Source organism: Cnephaeus nilssonii, assembly GCF_951640355.1.
Source record: "Cnephaeus nilssonii genome assembly, chromosome: 22".
NCBI lineage: Eukaryota > Metazoa > Chordata > Mammalia > Chiroptera > Vespertilionidae > Cnephaeus > Cnephaeus nilssonii.
Window position 1 is genome coordinate 9,256,181 of NC_137093.1, and position 23,367 is coordinate 9,279,547.

A 23,367-nucleotide genomic window follows, 5' to 3' on the forward strand; every position below is an offset into this window, starting at 1 on the left:
CGGACGGGCAGAGAGCAGCATCAGCCCCTCCGCCCAGACCCCTCCCGAATACCCTGAGCTCAGGGCTCGCTAAGGAACGCCCACCCAGGTCCCGAGAGGCCCATCCCTTTTCTCCAGTGCCCGCCCCCAACATCCAGCAGCCCCTGGGGAAGGGCCTGGGTTGTGGCCCAGGTGTGTGGTCGCAGGAGAATGACCCAGAGGGCAATGCTCCTAGCAGCATCTCAGAGGGTATTCACTGAGCAACTCTGACACTCAGCCTGGCTGGCTTGGCTCAGTGATGGAGCGTCGACCCATGAACCAGGAGGTCACAATTCGATTCCTGGTCAGGGCACATGCAGAGGTTGTGGGATCAATCCCCAGTGCGGGGCATGCAGGAGGCAGCCGATCAATGATTCTCTCTCATCATTGATTTTTCTCTCTCTCTCTCCCTCTCCCTTCCTCTCTCTGAAATCAATAAAAACATATTAAAAACACACACACACACAAAAAAAAAACTGCCCTAGCCAGTTTGGCTCAGTGAAAAGAGTGTTGGCCTGGAGACGGGAGGGTGCCAGGTTCGATTCCGGTCAAGGGCACGTACCTCGGCTCGAACCCCTGGTCAGAGTGTGGGAGGCAACCAATCGATGTCTCTCTCACATTCATGTTTCTCTCTGTCTCCCCCCTCCTTTATTTCTTAAAAACAAAAACAAACAAACAAACCCTGCCACTGTGCCCGGCCTGGCCTACCAACCCTGGCTCCGGCGCTCCCGACGTGCACCGGGAGGACCTCTGGGATAGGTCCGAAGCACACCTTGCTCTTCCGTTCCTCGGGCACTTTCCCTGGACAACTGTGCATGCCTTTTACACTGCAAAGTGCCACTCTGGCGCACTCCTACTGTGCCCCTCTCTGCAGCAGAGAGAACGTGTCCGATGCTGGTTACAGATCAGCGTGGGCTTGGAGGCCAGCCGGACCTGGGTTTGACTCCCATTCTCGCTGGGATTAGATCCCATTCTCTGCTGTGGCTGGATGTGAACTAGGAATGGGAATGCATCTCCCGCGAGGGTTACCGCGCCTGTGCTCGGCGCCCCAAATTCCGAATCACACTAGCTGCTGTCAGCATGACCATGACCGCGACCTCGGAGCACGGCTCTGCGAGGCTGGGGCACAGCGCGGGTGGGGACCCCGGGTTACACTTCCGAGCGCCGGGGGATTTAAAGGGAAGAGACAGGATTGAAGGTGCCGGGAGAAAATGCTGTAAGGAGATGGACACGCCACCTTGACCATGGTCCGCTTATGCCGGACGAAGGTGTGGAGGCCCAGCCACCGCAACTTCATGCAGAGTTCGAAGACGACCACCATCAGGGCGAACAGCTCCAGGGTCGCGTGGACCTGCAACCACAGGGTGCGGAGATATGGCATCGCCGGGCCCGTCCTCCCGCTGGCCATCGCCCCGACCGCCTCTCCTCTGAGGCTGGAAAGAGTGGGAGGGACTGCCGTCAGGTGTGCTGCCCACCTGGCGCCGAGGTGTGGCCGCCGGTCCCAAGTGAGGCCATCGGATGGCACCCCCTGGCATTTCCGAGCGAGCGAGCAGAATCACAGTCGGACTGAGGGAGGAAAGTGCCTTCGCTCCACAGGGACCCCAAGAGGACCAGCGAGTGAGTCACTGCCGCTCCCGAGGCCTCTAGGGCCTCCCAGGGGCTGTTTTCAATCCATTCGCACTGTCTGCCCTTCCAGAATGTTCCCCTTTAAGCTTAAGCTTGCGTTAGCCCACGGGAGGTTCCTGGCGCTTGCCCCCAGGGAGCAGCGGCTCCCAGCCATCGGGACACTCACGTAGATGCCGAGGCGGAGCGCGGGGACGGCAGGGGCCTCGCACAGCGACAGCAGCAGCAGCAGCAGGGCCGTGGACAGCTCCATCAGGTAGAAGAGGTGGTTGTGTGCGAAGAGGTAGGCCGCCAGCGCTTTGGCATTCTTGGGGTGGGTGAAGAACTTGTCGTTATTCTCTCCTTCCTGTGGAAACAAGAGCCACGGGGCAGAGAGCCTCAGAGGCACAGCCGTGGGCCAGGGCGAGAGGGAGGGCCTGGCGGGTAAGAGGAGGTTCAGGCCAGAGATGGAAGACGATGGAAATTCAAAAGTCTTATGGCCACAAAACCGTGCACCAGTTAAGTCTCGTCCTGGCCTGCTGATGGGGCTTAAAAGACTTGCTGATTCCTAAAAACCACGTGGAGGAATCAAAGAATAAAAGGTCCAGAGGGCTCTCGCCGGTTTGGCTCAGTGGTTAGGGTGTCGGCCCGTGGACTGAAGGTCGTGGGTTCGATTTCCAGTCAAGGGCACCCATCTCAGTTGCAGCCTCAATCCCGGCCCTGGTCAGGGTGTGTGCAGGAGGAAACAACTGCTGTCTCTCTCACATCAATGTTGCTCTCTCTCTCTGTCTCTCCCCCTCCCTTCTACTCTCTAAAAATCAATAGAAGAAACATTCTCGGATGAGGATTAACAACAACAACAAAAAGGCCCAGCCCGGCCTGAGTGGCTCAGTGGTTGAGCGTCAACCTATGAATCAGGTTCGATTCCCGGCGAGGGCACATACCCGGGTTGCAGACTAAATCTCTAGTGGGGGGGGGGGGGGGGATGGGAGGGGCATGCAGGAGGCAGCCGATCAATGATTCTCCATCATCATTGATGTTTCTCTCTCTCCCTCTCCCTTCCTCTCTGAAATCAATAAAGATGTTTTTTTTTTTTTAAAAAAAAGGTCCAGAGAAAGTAGAGAACTGGGCACAACTGGTCCCTGGAGGCCAAGTGCTCCCTCTCAGCAATGTCTGTAGAATGTAAAGAGCTGAGGGCTGAGTCCTGGGGTCAGCGAGCACGGGATTCCCCACTCCTCCCCGGGCTACACCCTCTCCAGCTGTCAGCGCGACAGCGCTCCCCTTCCTCACGGGGGTCCGGGAAGACACCTGGGACGGCGTCTGGTACACACAGTAGGTGTTTAATAGATGTTTGGTAGGATGAACCGTTTTGCAAGAGATCACTTCTCCAGGCGCCAGCCCCGCTCGGCGACCATCCACCCAGCAGCTGGGAGGCGGGAGCGCTGGCCTTGACTGTGGTTTGCTGAGTAGCTTTGAAGAAGTCGCTTCCTGAAGTTGGATACGTCACTACCCTCAGCACCAAAACATAAAGGCAAACCACAGGCTGGACAGGGGCAGGTCCACAGAGGGAACAAACACGCCGGCGGTCACACCGAGGGCAGGCGGCAGGCCGGGCTCCGGCCTGTGATCTGCACAGGCTGTGGGTTTCACGCTGCCCCGTGGCCGCAGACACCCACGGTGGCCTACAAGCTTCTGGTCTGGATTACTAAAAAATGCAATTCCTGGGAAATTTCTCCCCACAAGCAGCCAGCAGTGAGGGTCCGACTAGAAGAAACCACTGACAGGGGGGCTCGAGCTGAACTCTAGGACTTGGAATGGCCACTGAGGAGGTGGAGGCTGAGGTCACCACCAATGAGCACGGAGTGAAATACGACCCGGGTCACTGGGTTCTGAGCCAGACCCCAAGGAGAGAGAACAAGGGCCTTGTTTCCTGGCTGCTGATCGTGAAGGAGATTAAGAAAAACAAGAAGGCAGCCAGTTCCGCGTGACGTCCAGGCCTCCACTCTCCGCTCCCTGAGGAGAAGTCCACACAGCAAACAAGAACCACCTCGGAGGCACTGTGACCGCTCACACCCGGCTCCCGAGGGGACGGAGCTGACAGATGAACTTTGGGAAGAGAAGAAACTGCGGGGACCAGGCAGCCTCAAAGCAGCAAGGGGCCGATGACCCAAGTACACCCGCCACCTGGGCAGGGTCTGCGCTGCAGCTCAGCTCGAAGCAGGAAAAGGAAGACCATCCGACAGCGGCTCAGCCCGCCCTCCAGAAACAGCCCCAAATGCTGCTCATGGAGATCGCAGTTCTGCTCTCTTTTTTTTTTTTTTAAAGGTGCATTTTGGGTAAAAATCATTCAAATACTACACAGGATTATAAGGTTGTAAAAATTCCATCAGCTAAATATAATCACCTTTAATACTGAGATAAACAACTTTCCAGATGCGAATGGGTGTCTGTGCAAACACACACACACACACACATACAGGTATCTGTAGCTATATACTAGTACATCTATAATAATAAAAGCGTAATATGCTAATTAAACTGGATGTCCTTCCGGATGACCTTCCAGATGAAGCCGGGCTGCGAGGGAAGCCCGGGTCCTGGGTGCTGGAGGGAAGCCAGTGCTGGCAGCCAGCAGAAGGAAGGCCTACTCTTGCACGAATTTCGTGCATCGGGCCTCTAGTATCTAATATAAACAGCTATATATGGGTTTGAGTGTGTGTGTGTGTGTGTGTGTGTGTGTGTGTGTGTGTGTATGTGTGTACACATAAATGTTATACAACAATGATCATACAAGTCCTGTTTTGTAACCTCTTTTCCCACAACTACACGGCTCATTTTCAAGTGCATACACGTGGTAGCGTATAGAAATGAGGCAACAATGTATAGAAGAAAGAACATCACTTGGAGGCTAGATAAAGTTTACATCCACACTCTGCAACCTACTAGGTGGGTGGCTTTGGACTCAGGGAGCCTCGGGGGCAGGTGGAGCCGCAAGCTGGGGTCACCTGACGAGCCCACGTACATCGCCCGTCCAGGGCAGGCACCATCAGGCTGGCTCTCCCCACCGTAAGGCGAGAGGCTCACGCACAGAGAACCGAAGCCGGAACTGGATTCCTGGGCATCCAACAGAGCCCCGCCTCCCCACCCCACCGAGAAGGGCCAAGTCCTGGCCCAGAGATGCTCACCTGGAGGTAGATGGCCGCCTCTTGGTAATTCATCTCCCAGTTGTGTCCAGTGGGGCTCGAGGGGAAACTCTCGCCCTCTGAGCTCAGGCTGGAGGCCTGGGAGCCGTGGACGGCGTAGCTGCCTCCATCTGCATTGGAAGAGGAGAGAGATTCACGAAGAGCCCAGGAGGAGGACAGAGACACTGTGCAGCAGAAGGAAGGGTTGGCCCTCGCCTCGCGTGCTCAGACACGCGCACCATCATTTATACGTCAATCTCCGCTCTGTGCACCAGGACAGCAAGAATCAGTATGGCTAGGAAACAATATTTTTCCTTCTCTTGTTAAGTGAAAAAGCAAGTACAAAAGAGCACAAGCGTCTTTGGTGTAAAAAAAGGGAGGAAACGAAAACATACAGCTACCCACTCATCTTTACAGAAAAGAAAAAGAGGAAGAGAAGTTAGAACTCAGTGAAATCGGTTACCTACAGGAGAGGTGGGACACGGGGTAGAAGAATCACTCCAACTTTTTGTTTACTTTTGGCTTTTGGAAGTGTGTTAATATTCTAAGTCAAAAATGAAAAATAACTGCCCGGCTGGCGTGGCGCAGTGGTTGAGCGCCAACCTATGAACCAGGAGGTCACGGTTCGATTCCTGATCAGGGCACATGCCCGGGTTGCGGGCTCAATCCCCAGTGTGGGGAATGCAGGAGGCAGCCGATCCATGATTTCCTCTCATCACTGATGTTTCTCCCTCTCTCCTTCCCTCTCCCTTCCTCTCTGAAATCAATCAAAATATATTTAAAAAAAAGAAAGAAAAATAATTGGATTTGGCCCTAGTCAGTTTGGCCCGTGGATTGAAGGATCCTGGATTCAATTCCGGTCAATAGCAAGTGCCTAGGTTGCAGGCTCGATCCCCGGCCCTGGTCAGGGGGTGTGCAGGAGGCAACCAATCGATGTGTCTCTCTCACATCAATGTTTCTCTCTCTGTGTCTCTCCCTTCCAGTCTCTAAAAGTCCAAGGAAGATATCCTCGGGTGAAGATTAACAACAAAAATAACTGGATTTGTTCCTTGGTGCGGGGTCATCTGTGGCTTCTGTGTGCTGACCCCACGCCCTTTCCTGCCCTGCCCCGTCGGCCTTTGGAAAACATTCTTCGTCTCCGGCTGACTCCACCCCTGGCTCCCGGGCAGGGGGCCCAGGTGCAGTGAGAGCCCCTCACCTCCCCGGACAGGCTGGTTCAGGCAGCGGTGCTGCCCCACGCCCGGCCCCGAGGGCTGAAACTGGACTCGTCCTGGGCCGGTGAGGAAGGAGCGGCTCTCTCCCGGTTGCTGCAGGCAGCTGCCTCGGCCACCCCGTGGGGAAAGCCTGCCCGAGAAGGACGCCAATGGAGAACAAAACGGTGACACAGGTGCCCCGAGCTGCAGCCTTGGCTCTGCCTGAAATCCACCTCTGAGCATTTCCAGAACCGGCACCCATAAAGACCCTTTACACTTACACCTGCCGTCACAACTCTCAAGTGTCTCCACTGACACGGTCAGCAGTGACACCAAGAAACATCGAGGAAGAACATCTATGATGAGACATGGTCCCCCATAATCCGCACTCCTAATCACCCCCTACACGAGGATGAAGAATCCCATTTCAGATCTATTCCGTGGCAGATTTTATTTTCCAAAGGCAGCCACAGTATTCCCTTTCGTACCCCCTGCTCTTCTGGAACCTTCCCTACAAAGAGGTGGAGTCTGTGCCTCTGCTTCTCGAAACTAGGGAGTCTCTGTGACTACTTTGACCAACAGGACGGAAGATGTGACGCTTCTGACTTCTAAGGCTAGTTCAACATTTTTTTTTATATATATATATTTTATTGATTTTTTACAGAGAGGAAGAGAGAGGGATAGAGAGTTAGAAACATCGATGAGAGAGAAACATCGATCAGTTGCCTCTTGCACACCCCCTACTGGGGATGTGCCCACAACCAAGGTACATGCCCTTGACCGGAATTGAACCTGGGACCCTTGAGTCGGCAGGCCAACGCTCTATCCACTGAGCCAAACCGGTTTCGGCTAGTTCAACTTTTTTAAAAAAATGTTTTTATTGATTTTTAGTAAGAGGGGAAGGGAGAGGGATAGAAAGATAGAAACATCAATGAGAGAGAATCACAGATCACCTGCATCCTGTACGCCCCTTACTGGGGATTGAACCTGCAACCCGGGCATGTGCCCAGACCAGGAATCAAACCTGTGACCTCCTGGTTCATGGGTCGATGCTCAACCACTGAGCCACACCGGCCGGGCTACTTCCACCTTTTGCTCTTGGGCCCCTTGCTCTTGGAACCACGTTGAGGAAGCCCACGCAGCCGGTGGAGAGGCCCACGAGGAGGACCAAGGTCCCTCGGCCACAGCCCAGCTGAGCTCCCGGCCCACAGGCAGCACCAACTCGTCCGTCAGTTGAATGAGCCATCTCTGCTCCAGTCAAGTGTCCAGACGGACAGTGTGGGCAGCAGAGAAGCTGCCCCTCCCAAACCCCACCCCAACTGCAGGTTCATGGGCAAAGTAAATGAGGTTGTTATCATAAGGCACTATGCTTTGGAGTGGTTTGTTACATAGCAACTAGAGGCCCGGTGCACAGATTCGTGCACCAGTGGGGTCCCTCGGCCTGGCCTGCGGGGATCGGGCCGAACCCGGCTCTCCAATAATCCCCCGAGGGGTCCCGGATTGCGAGAGGGCACTGTGCACCAGGCCTCTAGTACAGCAGTCGCCAACCTTTCGGACCCCATGGACCACCAGTGGTCCACGGACCACCGGTTGGAGACTGCTGCTCTAGTGTGCATATAAGATCTTTGGTTAATCCCTTCCCGCCCTCCCCCTCCCCCCCCTCCCTTCTGAGATTCATCAGTCTGTTCCATGTTTCCATGCCTGTGGTTTCCTCTCCTGCGTTGAGCATCTGCTCCCTGGTGGTCAGTGTGCGTCATAGCTACCGACGGTCCCAGTCAGCCAATCACTTAGGCTTTTATATAGACAGATAGATAACATGCATATCTAAGCACCTCATACCCATCAACCTATCTAATTCTCACAACAGTCCTAAGAAGAAGGTTATGATTAACCCCACCTCAGACTGGAGGGAAGGAAGGTGCAGAAGGGCAAAGGCTAAGTCCCTCGCAGAAGCCATGCAGCTAGCGAGACGCGGGGCTGGGAGACGGTCTAGGCTGGGTAGCTCCTAAGCAGGAAGCCACGTGCCTCTCAAGAACTGGAAACCAGAAAAGGTGGCAGGGCAGTGCCACAAGGACCAAAAATTAGCAGCAGAAGCACTGAAAACGGAGCTAGAGTGGGAGGAGGGACACCTGGCTGCCGCCTGCACCCGGTGCCGCTGGCCCTTCTCTACGCAAGGCCAGCATCCCCCACTCCGACCCCAGTGCCCAGGCCTAAGAGAACTAAGCCCCAGGCGGAGAGAGAAGGTCAAACCGCCTTCCTCGATCTGCTCACGGGACCAGGGAGGCATGGGCCAAAAGTGACGCGGAGGTAGGAGCAGCCACAGGCAGCCAGCTGGACAGTGCTGCCCCCTCATGTGCCCGCGCCCCGGCCTCCGCGACCTTCACACAGGCAGCGGGGCCGGCGGCCCAGACACAGCAGTCCCAGGTACAGTAACGACAGTGCCGGGCGGGCGGGTGATGAGCTGGCACAGATGCCGTGGACATTAGCCTCACTTTGCCAGAGCTTACTGTTCCCCCGGCCCTTCCCCAGGTCTTTAACTGGCCTCCTTCCCCGTCTCCCAGGATCCCCCCGAACATCGTCCTCTCAGGGGCCACCTTTGGCCTCTCTGGAAGTCACATGCCCATCACCCTCTGTCACCCTCACGCGGCTCTCTGCTTTCTCCTGGGGTTGAACCCCGCCCCCTCCCACCCACAGTGCATTAGAGCCAGCTTCCCTGCCTGGAATGGCAGGCCCCTGAGGGCAGGGCCTTTTGTCTTGTTCACCGCGGTGTCCTGAGAGCCCAGAGCAGTGTCAGGCATGATGACACACAGATCTGAAAGGGAAGCCCTTGCTCCACCGATTCCAGAAGCACACTCCATGGGACACTTAGGATGGCCAGTGGCCGGAGAGCACAGCAGGGGTGACCACCAGAGCCCGGTGCCCAGCCAGGGTGCAGTAGGGGTGCCCAAGGGCCTTATAAGGGGCTTGACGTGATCTGTCTGTATTTTCTCAAGATCATCTTTTAAGGACCTGCTGAAGAGCGACGATGCTGTATAAGAGTAATTCAGAGCAGAGCCTTAAAGAAGACAGACAGAAAGGAAAACGAAGACGGGAACTGCCGAGGGGAAGGATGGGGAGCTGTCCCCTCCAGGGTGGCCTTTGTCCGCGGCTTCTCGCCATTCACCCCGCACTTGCTCAGAACACAGACCTTGGCTTGCTGACCAGGTCCCAAAGGCAAAGCCGATCAGCTTGCTTGTGGCTCTTGTGTGGGGAGAGGGCTGAAAGGCCCTAGGTGGCAAGGGAGGCGAGGGCGGCCGAGGGGCTATTCAGGAGCCGCAGGTGATTTCAAAGAGCCGCCTTCGGGCCCCAGCGGCTGGGCAGCGCATGTAGGGGCTGTAGAAAGGGCACGGTGGAAGGCAGGGGGCCCCGGTCCCTCCCTTTCCTTTCATGGCAGCCTCAAGCAGAGGCGGCGGCCTTGTGGCCAAGTCCAGCGGCACTCTGAGTGCATGGCAAAGCGGGGGGAGGGCGGGGGGCGCTGCGGGGGGTCCTCATTTCCTGCCCCCTGCGCTGTTCCCCACTTCCTAGGCTGGAGAGGCGATGGACACGCTCCAACTCCCAGTGCTTTATTGCTGCCGTTAGAAGGAACGCTTAAAGGCTTAGCCGCCTCCCAGAGGGAAGGGACAATTATGGTCCGTAAAAGAGAGGAAGGCAGGGGGCTCAAGGGGGCCATCAGAGGTAAAGGGGCCACTTGACGGTGGCCTGGAGTTCAGGTGGGGGTGTCCGGGGCACAAGGCCCTGCTCACTGGGGAACCGATCTCAGGGACTTCCTCAGAATGAACTCCCTCAAAGCAGGAAGTGAGAGCTGTGAGGGGCTCCCCGTTCCTGGTCACCACTGGGCACGACGTCCCAGGGGATGGTCTGTCCCCACGCTGAGGCCCACTGGGCCTGCCCCGGGTCGTCTGCCTGGGAAGCTCAGAGCTCCGTGACTGTTAGCACCTACCTGCCCTGATCTACTGCCCACCTGGGCCGAATCTGCACTTCCGGGGAGTGAAGGTCCCCGGGTAAGTGACTGGGGCCTGCATCTTCGGGAGCGTCCCCTGCTCGGAAAGAATCCTGGCCACCAAAGTGGGCAGGTGAGCTCTCACCCCAGGGCCAGCCCCATCCTGTGGGCTGGGCCGGCCCTCACACTGGCGATCATGAGAGACCACGTGAGAATGAGCATGTGGGACCTGGGACTTTGCCACCGTCCTTACCCAGGGCAGGGCGGGTTCTGCCAGGAGAGCTGGAAAGGCGAGGTGGAGGCAGGCCGCCAAGGCCCCGCTCCAGGAGACAGGATGACCTCACCGCGGGGCGGGCGGGGAGCTGGCCCTCTGCTGCCTCCTCCAGGAAGAGGCCGGCCGGCCCCGGCCTCGGCATTTCCGCCTCGGCAGCTGGGCCGGGACCGGAGGGAAGAAGGGAGAAGACGCGCAGCAGGCAGGAGGGTGGGGGAAGCCGTCTGCCCGGGTCTCAGGGAAGCCAGTTTCTCTGCTCACCGGTTCCCAAAGGGCCAGAGGAGGCTGACCAGGAACACTCTTGGCAACCAGGAAGCTCCCACACGCGCCTCCGGGGAAAGTTCCCTGAAGGAAACATCTCGTTCTGCACCCCTGGTGCCCTGGGCAGAGAGCGCTCCGGTGAGAACCAGTCGGCAGCCTTTTCAGATCCATAGACCTTATGCAACGTCTACCCCTAAACTACTCTCCCCGAATCCTGGCAATCGGCCCAGGGAGGTGAACTAAAATCACTGGCAGAAGACGGGCCCGGAAAACCAGCCCTGAAGGACAGGCGTGCGGATACAAAACAGTTACAGAAACTCTGCCTCCGCGTCTGAGAGCAGCTCCCCATCCAGAGCGCAGGCCGACACACCAGGATGACCTGTTTGCACAGATGGCAACGCTGATGTAACAGGCCCAGACGCTCCCTGCAAAACAGCTGGCTGCTTTGCATGCAGCCTCTGCAACGGCCCTGCGGGGAATCCAGGGTTTCCGTTCGCTGGAGCACAGTGTGCAGCCGCATCCTGGGGGTGCTGGGTAAATAGAAACAGTTTCCATATGCCGGCCATAAAGCTGCACCAGGGAGGAGAGGGAAGGGCAGGCGGAGGGAGGGCTTCTGTGACCCACTCCCTCCCAACAGGGCAGGATCTGCTGGGCGGGGTAACCACCGGGCCTTCCTTTGGGGCTTGGGGCAGGAGGCCGCTTTGGATAAAAGGCCCACGAGCTCCTTCCTCATGGGAGGCAGCTCTGATCAGAAAGAATACTAGGCCATGATTGTTCTGGGCAGGTTTACACCGAGGACCCGACCCCCAGGCAATCCTCACTCCCTTTCATTCTCTCTCCTAAATGCCTGCAACCAACCTCGCGCATTCTCAAACACACACACACACACACACACACTCCTGCACATCCTCTTCAAGACAAAAGGTTGCCCTGTTCACCCAAGTTCAGTCCCAGCTGTACCCCTCCCCTCCCCCGGTTCACCATCTAACCCCCAGAGCCTCAGTTTCTTCATCCATTAACTGGGACCGGCGCCAACTGTGCCCCGGGCATGGCAGAAACAAATGCCAATACCCACAAAGCACTTGGAGCCCTCCGGAAACCGGTGCCCGCCAGAATGACAACGAGCAACCGCCCAACCGTTCGCCAGTTGTCGCTGAGAGCCCCACTCCCTGGGAAAACGCTGGAAGAGGGGAGGAAATGAACCAGAGTGACGCTGATGAGTTTCCAGGCGCGGCGTCGCCGCACTGCCTGTGCCGGCTGACCCTGCCAAGGCCCCCAGACAAAAATCGGGCAAGAGCCACTTTGCCGAAAGAGAGCAGAGCGCACGTTCCCCCCTGCCCAGGCCTGCCCTTGCTGGTGACTGGCTGCAAGATGGTGTGGGAAGCAGACCCACATTATTCACACACATTACTGAAGGCTGCAAACCCAGGCAGAGCCCCGAGCCAGGATACAGACCTCCAAAAGGCGAGAGCTGGCACAGAGCCCTCCCGGTTGAATCGCTGGACTCAAGCCCAAAACCCATCCTGCCAGAGGCTTAAGCCAGAGGCGGAAAGGAAAAACGAAAAGCTCACCCAGGCCGGTCCCATGGGTCAAGCGCTGTTCGAGAAGGAGGGGGTCCGGTTTGGAACCGGCCAGGATAATGGGATAATGCCTGGTGCCACCTCCAGCTTTGTTTCTGGCCAGCTGACAGGGATCTAAGTGGCCAAATCCAGAGGGATTCTCTGTAGATACTAGAAGGCTGTCCGTGAACTTGAACTGGCTGGCAAGTTGAGAGCCGTAACTAAGGAGATGAACAGAGAGGCAGGAGGGCTGGGAAAATGAGCACCCCTTAATGGTCTATGGTGGTGATTACTGCCCGAGGTGTCCACCCCACACAGGCCACACAGAAACCTCCCATCCTGAGGTTACGACATGACCTTGAGAGCAACTCTCCAGTCTTAAGAAATCATGCGGTAATTTGGGGGAGTAAAGGCGGGTGGGTGAAGTTCACAAAGGCTGACTTTCCAGATGCAAACAAACATGGTTTAATTTGAAGAGACCTTTATTCAGCACCTACTGTATACCAGGCATTGTGCTAGGTGTTGGATTTTTTTTTGAAAAGTTAACCATGAATTCTTGTCCTCACGGGGTTCAGTCTCAGGAGGCGAAAGAAGGAATGTGATTCCGGTGCATTAAAGTCATGTGTTCGTTACAGCAGCCTGGAAAAGAGACAACAGCTACCCTCCAGGGCTGCTGGGCAGGGGCAGGGAGGGATTCCCGGGTGATGTCTGCGCAGGCTTTTGAAGGACGAAGAGGTGTCACCGGGTGGATGAGGGTGGGGTGGGTCTACATTCCAGAAATGGGAAGATCATGCATAAAGCCCAGAGAAGCAAACAGCAGGGCATGTGTGGGTTCCATAATCCAGAAGGTTCCATAATCCTGAAGCTTAAAGAGCCAGAGATCAGGCCGATACCAAGAACTACAGCTCACACTCAGCACTGTATGTGCCCCAGACAGAGTTCTCAGGGTCAAAAGCCCGATGAAGCAGGTGCTGTTATCCTCTCCAGTTTACGGAAGGGGAAAGGAAGGCCCAGAGAGGCTGAGTGATTTGCCTAAGGTCACAGAGCAAGGATGTGGCCAAGCTGGGGTTCACGCCCAGGCCGCCCGAGCACCCACCCTCTTCCCCCACCTGCAGGAGCCGCAGGCGGCTGTAAACCACATTATGGAACTTGAACCAATGGGTCCTAACAGTGGGGCATGCTGACCGCCTAGCCAAGGTGGTCAGTCTTGGTTAACATGGTAACCCCATCTACAAACATCCTGCTCCGGCAAAAATGCAAGTTCCTCTTCCCGGGGAGCCACGGTGAGTCACACTTATGGGGCCACTGAGGTCATTTCTATCGTAGAATCCTTCTCACCACCCTCTGCACGAAGAACCATGTCCTGGCACCCCCTCCACCCGCCTTGGGCCCAGGCAGAGAGAACACTGGTTTACAGGTAGCTTCGTGGCGAGGCAGGACCCGACTTCTACCTTCTCTGGTCTGTGAATCTCAAGGTTTCACTTGCAATTGTACTCCCCACTCCTGTGCCGCTGGGTTTATAATGAAAACAAAAGGCTCTCACTCCAACCCAACACCCATCGCACAGCATTTATCAAGCACCTACCATGTGCAGAGTGCTTCAGATAATTTGAAAAGAGAAAACATGTGTAAAGACTAGGCACATCTCGAAGGCCCTACGCGTCACACACACACACACACACACACACACACACACACGCACGCACGCACACGCACGCAGAGGCATGCAGACTCCACTCTGTTTACCCAGTGAAGAGTGCAGCACCTGCGTGAACATCTGTCCGTATTCACTCGGAAGCAGCACAAATGCTAATTGTGGAGCACACAGGGACCGGGACGGGAGCGGCGGAGGAGCAAATGGAGATGAAAGGCATTTTTCACTGCACACAGGCACCCCCCCCCCCCCGCCCCCGGGCCCTTGCCCTGGGTCAGCAGACCAGCAGTGCTAGAGGAACGAGGCTGGCTGCGAGCCACATGCTTCATGCAGGCTACTGACGTGTCAGCTGATGCTGTCCTCTTGGCTCAGATCAGAAGACTGTTCCAGCCCCTACCACAAGGTGGGGGGGAGGGGAGAGGCGGGGGAGGGCCTGGGCCCTGGGCCTGGCTAGGCGCACAGAGCACTGGCCACGCCCCAGCATCTGGATCTGCTGCCACAGCAAGCAGCTCTGCTCAGAAGAGCAGCGACAAGACACGACAAGGGACGGGCCCTTGGGGAAGTGACAGTTGGGAGGAAGTCTACATCCCAGAGAGCTTGAGGGCCGGGACATGCCACTTCTCCTGGGACCTGGGCTCGCCTGGCTGGTGCCGCTCCCAGAGGAGCCGGCAGGGGCCTGAACGCCTGCGCAGTCAGTGGCCAGGCACTGGGCTCAGCCTTCTCTTCCTTATCCTCAGTTTCCCCTTCCATCGAGGGCGGAAGGCAGCCCAAAAGAGGCACCGCCAGTGAAGAAAAATACAAGAGAGACCATCTTAAAGAGCGGGCAGACGCTGCGGCTGCTGGAGCTCTTATCTCTGCAGTGCACCACGTGGCCAAGGGCGTTAACGTGTCCGTCCCCCACTTGCCACAACCAGATCCTTAAGAAAATGCAAAACCCAGCTAACGTTTCTTAAGCAGAGGCCCATGGTCTATGAGCATGTCCCATTTAATCTTTATGGCAGCCCTGAATGAAAACATTCTTATCCCCATTTCACAGATGACGAAACTGAAATCAGGAAGAAATGGAAGCTCAGCTCCTCATTCAAGGTTGCACAGCTACCAAGAGGTGATGCCGGCAAGCCAGAGACTGAAGAAACAGGAGAGTGCTGTGGAGTTATCAGCAGACGGAATCATGCCCCCAACACACACACATTTCTTTTTGTGGTGTTTTTATTTTCTAATCCTCACCGGAGGAGGGAGGCTATTTTTTCCCATTGATTTTTAGAGAGAAAATGGAAGGGAGGTGGGAGGGGGAGAGAAACATGGATGTGAGAGAGACACATCAAAGGGTTGCCTCCCGAACGCACCCTGAACTGGCAACCCAAGTACGTGCCCTTGACTGGCAATCAAACACGAGACCCTCCAGTGCACAGGCCGATGCTCTAACCACTGGCCAACACCGGCCAGGGCCACACGCACCTTTCTAACCTCCTGAGAATTCTCCCAAGCCTCCTGATCTCCAGATCTGTGAGCCTGACACATGCCAGGACTGTGTGACCCAAAAGGAAACAGCCCGAAACGACGTGAGCCAGCGTGCCTGGAGCCTGCGGGCGCTTTGGTTCTGTTACAACCTGGGCCCCATCGAGGCGACCCGTCCGGCTATGGGGCGCACAGTGAAAGCTGTGACTCCAGACAGCGAAGCAGGCCAGCCAAGCGTGCACAGCCGAGCCCGTGATGAGAGGGGACCCTTGAGAGTCACAGAGGGAAGACATCACGTTTGTCGACGACCACTCACAAGTGAAAGCCAAGGCATCCGGCAGCTTGGAGTGTCTCCAAGCCATTAGCCAGCAGGGAGCCCAGCTCACTCCGCCCGAGCTGATTTCCAGCAAGAGCTAAAAGAATAAGAAAAAATAAAAATAAAAACCCAATCTGCCCACGCTGGTTTGGCTCAGTGGACAGAGCGTTGGCCTGAGGACTGAAGCGTCCCGGGTTCGATTCCGGTCAAGGGCACATGCTGGGGTGGCGGTAGGAGGCGTGCAGGAGGCAGCCGATCAATGATTCTCTCTCATCATTGATGTTTCTCTCTCTCCCTCTCCCTTCCTCTATGAAATCAATAAAAATTAAAAATAAAACTTTGTCTTGAAACAAAACAAAACACAAAACTCAATCTAACAAAAACAAAAAGAGAGGTGAGTGAGCTCAGCGCGGTGGGGAGGTGGGAACCAGCCACCAGGGGTGACACAGCCATTACGGGGCATGTGTGGGCTCCTGGAAAACTGCAAAGCCCTAAAAGCAGAGACCTAAACGTCCAAAACGTAGGCTGCTCCTAGAGGAAGCAGGGGCCAGGCCCCGCCCGGGCTATTTCCGACCTGGTCACGTGTGCATGTCTCCCTGTCATCCCAGATGGCTCCAGGAGCAGGCCAGGGTGTGACTGACAGTCACTTGGGACCCTGGGTGTTTTGGGAACCTGGTGACTCACTCCCAGATACGTTACTTAATGACAGTTTTCTCAGTGCCCAGAAAAGACATGGTCCCTGCCTTTGCAAAACTTGCACTACCAGGAAGAGGCGCAGTTATATAAAACATCAGGACCCAAAACAATTGCACCTACCCCGGCGTTGCATGGGGTTGGGCACTGTACCTTCCTGCCTGTCCAATTCAGCCAGGCCACCTCAAATAGGCATCAGAGCCACCAGAAAGTACTCCACGCCCGGCCGGCGTGGCTCAGTGGTGCAGCGTCGATCTATGAACCAGAAGGCCGAGATTCGATTCCCAGTCAGGGCACATGCCCAGGTTGCAGGTTCGATCCCCAGTGTGGGGTGTGCAGAAGGCAACCGATCTATGATTCTCATCATTGATGTTCCCATTTCTCTCTCCCCCTCTGAAATCAATAAAAATATCTTTAAATATGTTTTTAAAAAAGAAAGAAGTCCACAAACAGGTTAAGCCTTGATGGAAAGAAACGTGGTTGACCAAACCCACCAGGATGAGCCAAGGGGTATTTATCATACTGTGGAAGGATGCTTTGCCGAACTCAGCCCTCCTGCCCATATTTTAAATTATCTACTTCACCCAAAGTCCATTTTCTCACAATGTTTAGGAATCCATCATAGCACAAAGCAAACCCAGATTCGGTACATGAGGCATTAATCAAATCTCTCACACGCAGGGGCTGGGGAGCGAGCCGGCCACTGGGCATGGGGAGCAGAGAATGAGGTACAAACAGTGCATTAAGGGAAGGGGAGGGTGTGGAAACGCAGCCACTATCCTAACCGGTTGTGGAGGGTTCCGGGAAAGCTCCTGGGAAGGAGGACAAAGGTCTGCAGGTGAAGTGAGGACAGATCCGAAGCATGAGACAAGCAGCCCAGCCCTAGCCCGTTTGGCTCAGTGGACAGAGCATCAGCCAGTGGATTGAAGGGTCCCGGGTTCGATTCCAGTCGAGGGCGGGTACCTCAGTTGCAGGCTAGATCCCTGGCCCTGGTCAGGGCGTGTTGGGGAGGCAACCAATCAATGTGTCTCTCATATCAACGTTTCTCTCTCTCTGTCTCTCCCCCAAAAAAGAGACCAGCAGCCACAGGGAGGCTCGGTAGCGAAGGTGGTTAAATAAGAAAATAATCGAGATGATGGGATTATTGAAAACAGGAGATTATAGGAGCAGCCCCACGTTTTAAAATGTTTGATTATTGGTTCTGATTTCTGGGGTGGAGTACAGAACGGAAGGCATCGCGCCAGGAGTGTAACTGAGGCAAAACTGCTCACGGCCTGGAAAGGGCCGGGCCACCACTGCCAGGCGTCGGGCCAGGCAGGGAATGTGGGGCAGGGCACTTGGCCTTCAAGGGCTGCGTCTGTCACTCGATCCAAGAACTTGGCCTAACTCTCACCAGGGAGGGGGGCTAAGTTTATGGTTTCCTTATCTGTCCTCGGGGGTAACCAAACTGTGCAAGGCCTGAGAATGGAGGTGGCAGGGCTCTGCGATCAGGGTGCGTCACACGCCTGCCCGGGTGCCTGCCTGGTACGTGGCAGACCACCAACACCCACCGCGCCGCTGTCTGCCTGGGCAGGTTACTCCCTCCCCACACCTCAAGTTGCACATCCCTCTCCCCAGCATCCCCAACTCCTACTTGTCCCTAAATCCCCCATCCACAGGCTGATCTGCTTACTTCTTAGTTAAGTCTTCAATGTCATTTGCTCTCTCGCCTCCCGCCACAGCGCCAAATCCACCAAAATTCACTCCAAGGGCTATGAACGCAAATGCCTGCGGGCACCCGGCGGGTATCAAACCTGGGAAGCTGGGGTGTGTGAGACCAGAGGGGCCAAGTGCTCATGCTGAGAGCAAACAATGCACCTGCTTAAACACTGCTCAGGCCAAACCAAGCAGGTCCCAGCGTGTCCCCGGGCCACCTCCATGCCCCCTGGCCTTGCCCCCCATTCCTAGCCACTCTCTGCAGGGCAGCCCGAGTGAATTTCAGACCCTGCCCTGAAATGGGACAGGTCACTCCCCTGCTTCTCCATCACCACAGGATGAAGTCTCAATCCGCAGCATGGCCCTGGGGGGGGGGGGGGGGGGGGGAGGGGAGGGGGCGGGGTGGGACCCTCCAAGACCATGCAGAAGAGTTGAGGAAGTGCGCACACTGAGGAGAAAGCTGTCGATGGCTCGGCGGGTGCAATCGTGGCTGCCCTCTGTGGCTCCCCCCCTCCCCCCCACTTACTCATGCCTTCTGGTTTCTCTGTGATGATCCAATACAGCTTGTACAGTGAAAGCCCGTCGGTTTTGCTATTTTTGCAACAGGAGAGGGAGTTCTAGCTATCGCACTCCAATGTAGGAGAAATACCTTGTAGGCAATAAAAGTTTAATTAAAAAAAAAAAAAAGAAGAAGATAGCCCTGGCCGGTATGGCTCAATAGTAGAACATCGGCCTGAGAACTGAAGGGTCACGGGTTCAATTCCCAGCCAAAGGCACGTACCTGGTCGATCCCAGGCCCCGGTCAGGGTGCACGTGGGAGGCAACCGAATGATGTCTCTCTCTCACATGGATCTTTCTCTTTCTCTCTTCCTCTCTCCCCCTCTCCCCCTCCCTCCCTTCCACTCTAAAGATCAGTGGAAAACATATCATCAGGAGACGATTAACAAAAACAAAGATGAAGACGAAGATAGGCACCAGCTTCCTTCTGGAAAAGCCAATTCCCCCTGAAATCCTGTCTCTTCCAGAGCTTGACTTCCTGGTGTGCGGCCCATCGCGTAGGAGCCTGAGCTTTGGAGCCAGAAGACTCGGGTTCGAAGCGGCCGTGGGCACCTGCTGGCTGCGTGCACTTGGTTAAGTTCCCACCACAGAGCCTCGGTTTCCTTCGTCAGATGAAGACAATGAGACCAACTGCGCAGATCTGCCGGGAGGACCCAGGGAGACGGCCCAGGAAGGTGCCTCAGACACCACCTGGCACGTGGCAGGAGCTCAATACCCGTGAGCCACTCTTTTCCTCGTGCATGACCCTCCCCAGCTTGGAATGGAGAGAGAGAGTCAGGAAATGTCCCAAACAGGGAATTCACCAGCAAAGGGAGGAGAATGGAGAGCCGCCCCGTGGGTCCCTGAGCACAGGGTGGGAGGGGCAGTCTCGAACCCTGGGTCCCTTCCACAGCGCAGGGCTTCCTTCCTGACCCCGTGCTCCATCTGATCCGAGGCAGCCCGGGGGCGCTGCGACCAGAGCCACCAGAGGCCCCTGCTGGGAGCCATCAGAACCTCCCCACGTCCCTCCCCAGCTCGGAGGCTGAGGAGCAGCGCGTTCTGGCTCATGAAGCTCTCGGAACAAATGTGAACTTAGACCCCCCGAAGGCGACGGGGAAAGAGCAGTGCAGCCGGTCCCGCCCGCACCCAGCTGCCGCTGCTGCCATTCCGAGGCGGCAGCTATCTGCATGTGGAGGGGAGAGATGGCATTTCATGGCAGGGGGGCCCGAGGCGACAGACAGGATCCCCCGTGAAGACGCAGAGGGCCGAGGAAGCGAAGGCTTCGCGTTTCGGTGACAAGGCTGGAACCCAGCATGCCGGGTGCTTGCTCATTTTAATCGGTGCCTCCGTCAGCCTGGTGACACCAGGCTTTCTGCCTTGGTGAGGCCCTAAGAAAGCCAGGGGAGGGACTCCGGCGGAGCCAAATGCCCCCGCTCCCTGGGAGGCTGTGAAACTCTTAATTGCTGTTAGGTCTCCAGCTGCCACGCTGCCTCCTTCCCCGCCTGGCAGCGGCCACCTGCTGGCCCAGCAGCGAGGCAAAAAGGATTCGGGTCTTGGCCTGGGTTCAGGACCCCTGCTTGTGAGCCATGATATTCCAAACAAGCACGGTCTCTGGCCATGATAAACACACCTATGATTGGTCAAGCACTTATACATTAAAACGGGCATCTCATTAAATCTCCCCAACAGCCCTCCTGGGAGATGCTATCAGATCCCAGTGTACAGGTAGGAGGGGGAGGCTTGGAGAAGCTAAGCCCCATACTAGCTAGGATGGGGGGCCCGGAGCTGGGCTCCAGAGGCCACAGGCTTGACCACTCCGCTACTCAGGGTATCACAAATGGCAAAAGCTATGCAAGTCTCTTAGGCTTCCGTCTTAAGCAAGTAAGTACACTGGAGAGAATGGGTCAGAGAAAGCACCTCGGGCACAGACTTCGGCGACGGAGCCCACGTGGGGGGTGATCATCCTGGGATATGCGCCCCTCTGCTCTTTCCAGCTCATCTCGGCTCTCTCTGCACTAAGACCCAGAGCTCGGGCCCATCTCAATCTGGCCTGGTGCCAACTGGCCCTGGCCACGTCAACACGCTGCAAAGGGAGCCAGGGCATCATGGGTTGACCCCCTGCAAGGGGACAGTGACCTTCCACGTGGCTAGATGCCACACTGGGCTCCAGGTAACTGCCAGGCATCATACCGGGCATCGGGGTGAAGGAGGGAGAGGGCCTCCTCTGCTCTATTACCTAAGCCTTACCCAGGGGTGGCCTGTCGCCCGGCAACCACGAACCATCAGCACCAAAGGAGCCCGTGACACTAAGTGCCCTGCTCAAGCCTCAGCCACCTCCCTTTCCCCCAATCGCCTTTTCACCAGCGAAGGCACAGAGCACAGGCCCAACCTGGGCAGCTAGTGAGTTTAAAGGCAACAAGAAGGCAAAAGCGGAATGTGACCAGAATTCCCTTGGAAAGTCCCTTGAAGGCCCACGACATTCAGACTGTGTCTAGTGGCAGGCTAACGACAGCCCGACGCCCAGTGCCCCAGTGCGTGGGCTCTCTCCAACCTGCACTGTCAAAGGCCAGCCCCGCTGAACTGTGCTCAAGGTCATTCCTAAGTGCCAGGCTTTAAATACCTCCGCTCCTACCTGCCTCCTGGATCAACTGCCTATGAGTCATTCGTTAGCATTTCGGCAGCTACCCGCATAGCCCAGAGATGGCTGAGTCTTGGATAAAATCCATTCTCGCCCATATAAGGAGAAAAAAAACCCCAAACCGTCCAGTGTCCTGCAGGGACAATGTCCCATCATAGGTCACCTCTAGGTAAGATCAAAGGGCACAGGCAGCACGGCCAGGTTCCTGGGAATCTGCATCTAAGCAAAGGGCAGGAGTGCTCTGGGCTGAATCGTGTCCCCCTACAACTCCTATGTTGAAGCCCTAGCCCCTAGGACCTCAGGTATGGCTGTACTTAAAGACAGGGCCTTGAAAGAGGTAGTTAAGGTGAAATGAAGGCACAGAGGTGGGTCTAACCCCATCTGACTGGTATCCTTATGCCCCACTGGTGTGGCTCAGTGGTTGAGCGTCAGTCTATGAACCAGGAGCTTACGGTTCGATTCCTGGTCAGGGCACATGCCCGGGTTGCAGGCTCGATCCCCAGTGGGGGGCATGCAGGAGGCAACCGATCAATGATTCTCTCTCATCATGGATGTTTCTATCTCCCTCTCCCTCTCCCTTCCTCTCTGAGAAAATCAATATAAACATATGTAAGGGGGGAAAAAATCTATAAGCCATCTTTAAAACCAAAAAAGAAAAGATTAGGACACAGAGCAAAGGATGAACACGTGAGCAAACAGTGACTGACAAGGTGGCCGTCTGCAAGCCAAAGAGAGAAGCCTCAGAGGAAACCAAACCTGCTGACCCCTTGATCTCAGACTTCCAGCCTCCAAAACTGTAAGACCATAACTTTCTGCTGTTCAAGGCCCCTGCCCCCATCTGTGGTATTTTGCCACGGCAGCCCAAGCAGACGAAGACAAGGAATATGTAGGTACGGAGCCAGAAGAAGCCACGGACGACAGCTGCTGGTCGAGGCGGAGGCCAGGCTCGCCAGAGGCGCACGCCCTTAGAAAGCCTGTTTAGTTCCCAGTGCCTCGTGCCCAGGGAGCACCAACTCGGCTGCAGACCTCCGCCTGCATTCAGCCAGCTCCTTACTACCTCAAGGGTTCCGTGAGCCACAGCCCGGGACAATGGGGGCAGCCTCCAGACCATCAGCTCTGCTGGGAGAAATAAGACTCAAACCCCTGGTTAGGAGGAGAGGCAGGAGGGGATGCTGCCCACCTCTGAGTGGGACCCCCAGACAGCCACTCCCATGAGCTACAAGGCGCCAGAAACCCCACAAGGTGTAACCACGACTTGCTGACTGTATCATCAAGCTCGGTGACAACACAGACGAATGGAACGCAGGGCCTCCTAGGTGATCAGATGGCTAAATAAGTAATTACCACGCAGTAAGCCACTTGTAATAATGGGAGCCTCGTCAAGATACCAAAGCAGAAAAGGGTAGTCATTAGCCCTGAGAGGGGAGGTTCAGAGAGATGGCATTCTCAGCAGGATTTCCAAGACAGGACTGAAGCTTCTGAGCAAACAGGAGGCTGGGGAAGGCATTCCGCAGTGAGGTGCCAGCAAGGTGGTTTCAGAATGCACGGCTGGGACTCGCAAACAAGCAGTGCGACATTGTGGGCGAAAGCAGGAAATGGGGCCAATCAGGTTAGAAGGTGCTAGGACACCCAAGGCCTGGTATTTGGCCTAGAGCTTGACCTTCATCCTGCAGGGGACAAGGTCCCGGGGGGCTTCAAGCTGGGGAGATGACCGAGCTGGATTTGTGTTTTGGACAGAATGCTCAGACAACCGGGAAGGGGGACTCTGGCTAGAAGGTCAATGCCGAAATCGGAGCATGAACTAACCAAGGGGAGAGCAGGCCTCCTCTGAAGGCTTTTTTTCCTCGGACAGGCCCTGCTGGTTTCCCAGCCAGGCTTGGTGCATGGCACCCACTCGTTCTTAGAGGTTTTAGCAAATGTCCCAGTAAGAGGGGGAGACACTAACGCACTGGGGAGAAAGTACCATTTCCCTGCACCCTGTCCTGTCAGTTTTATATTTTGTGTGGTTTTATTTAAGAAATAAATCCAGCCCTAGCTGGTTTGGCTCACTGGATAGAGTATTGGCCTGTGGACTGAAGGGTCCCGGTTTGATTCCAGTCAAGGGAACATACCAGTTTGCAGGCTTGATCCCCAGTAAAGGGTGTGCAGGAGGCAGCCAATTAATGCTTCTCTCTCATCATTGATGTTTTTTTCTCTCTCTCCCTCGCCTTTCCTCTCTGAAATCAATAAAAATATATTTAAAAAAAAGAAAGAGCCCGACTGGTTTGGCTCAGTGGGTAGAGCGTCGGCCTGCACACTGAAGGGTCCTGGG

General features: G+C 56.0%; 1 protein-coding gene and 1 long non-coding RNA gene across 4 annotated transcripts in view; one reads left to right on the forward strand and one right to left on the reverse strand.

Moving 5' to 3' along the window:
- Positions 1 to 23,367, reverse strand: part of TPCN1 (two pore segment channel 1) — a gene marked incomplete at its 5' end in the record, with an annotated part of 49,229 nt that overhangs the window by 19,504 nt on the left and 6,358 nt on the right. For 2 of the 3 annotated variants that reach the window (XM_079763300.1, XM_079763302.1), the window contains 3 exons: positions 1,256 to 1,369; positions 1,811 to 1,987; positions 4,806 to 4,933. In XM_079763300.1, the coding sequence (XP_079619426.1) occupies positions 1,256 to 1,369; positions 1,811 to 1,987; positions 4,806 to 4,933 (419 nt within the window). Of the gene's footprint in view, positions 1 to 1,255; positions 1,370 to 1,810; positions 1,988 to 4,805; positions 4,934 to 9,974; positions 10,137 to 23,367 lie in introns of those variants that run through there. The other variant, XM_079763301.1, reaches the window with a different exon arrangement.
- LOC307094461 lies at positions 3 to 6,625 on the forward strand. Its single transcript, XR_013813073.1, has 2 exons — positions 3 to 527; positions 5,624 to 6,625. It is a non-coding gene; the product is annotated as an uncharacterized lncRNA (long non-coding RNA).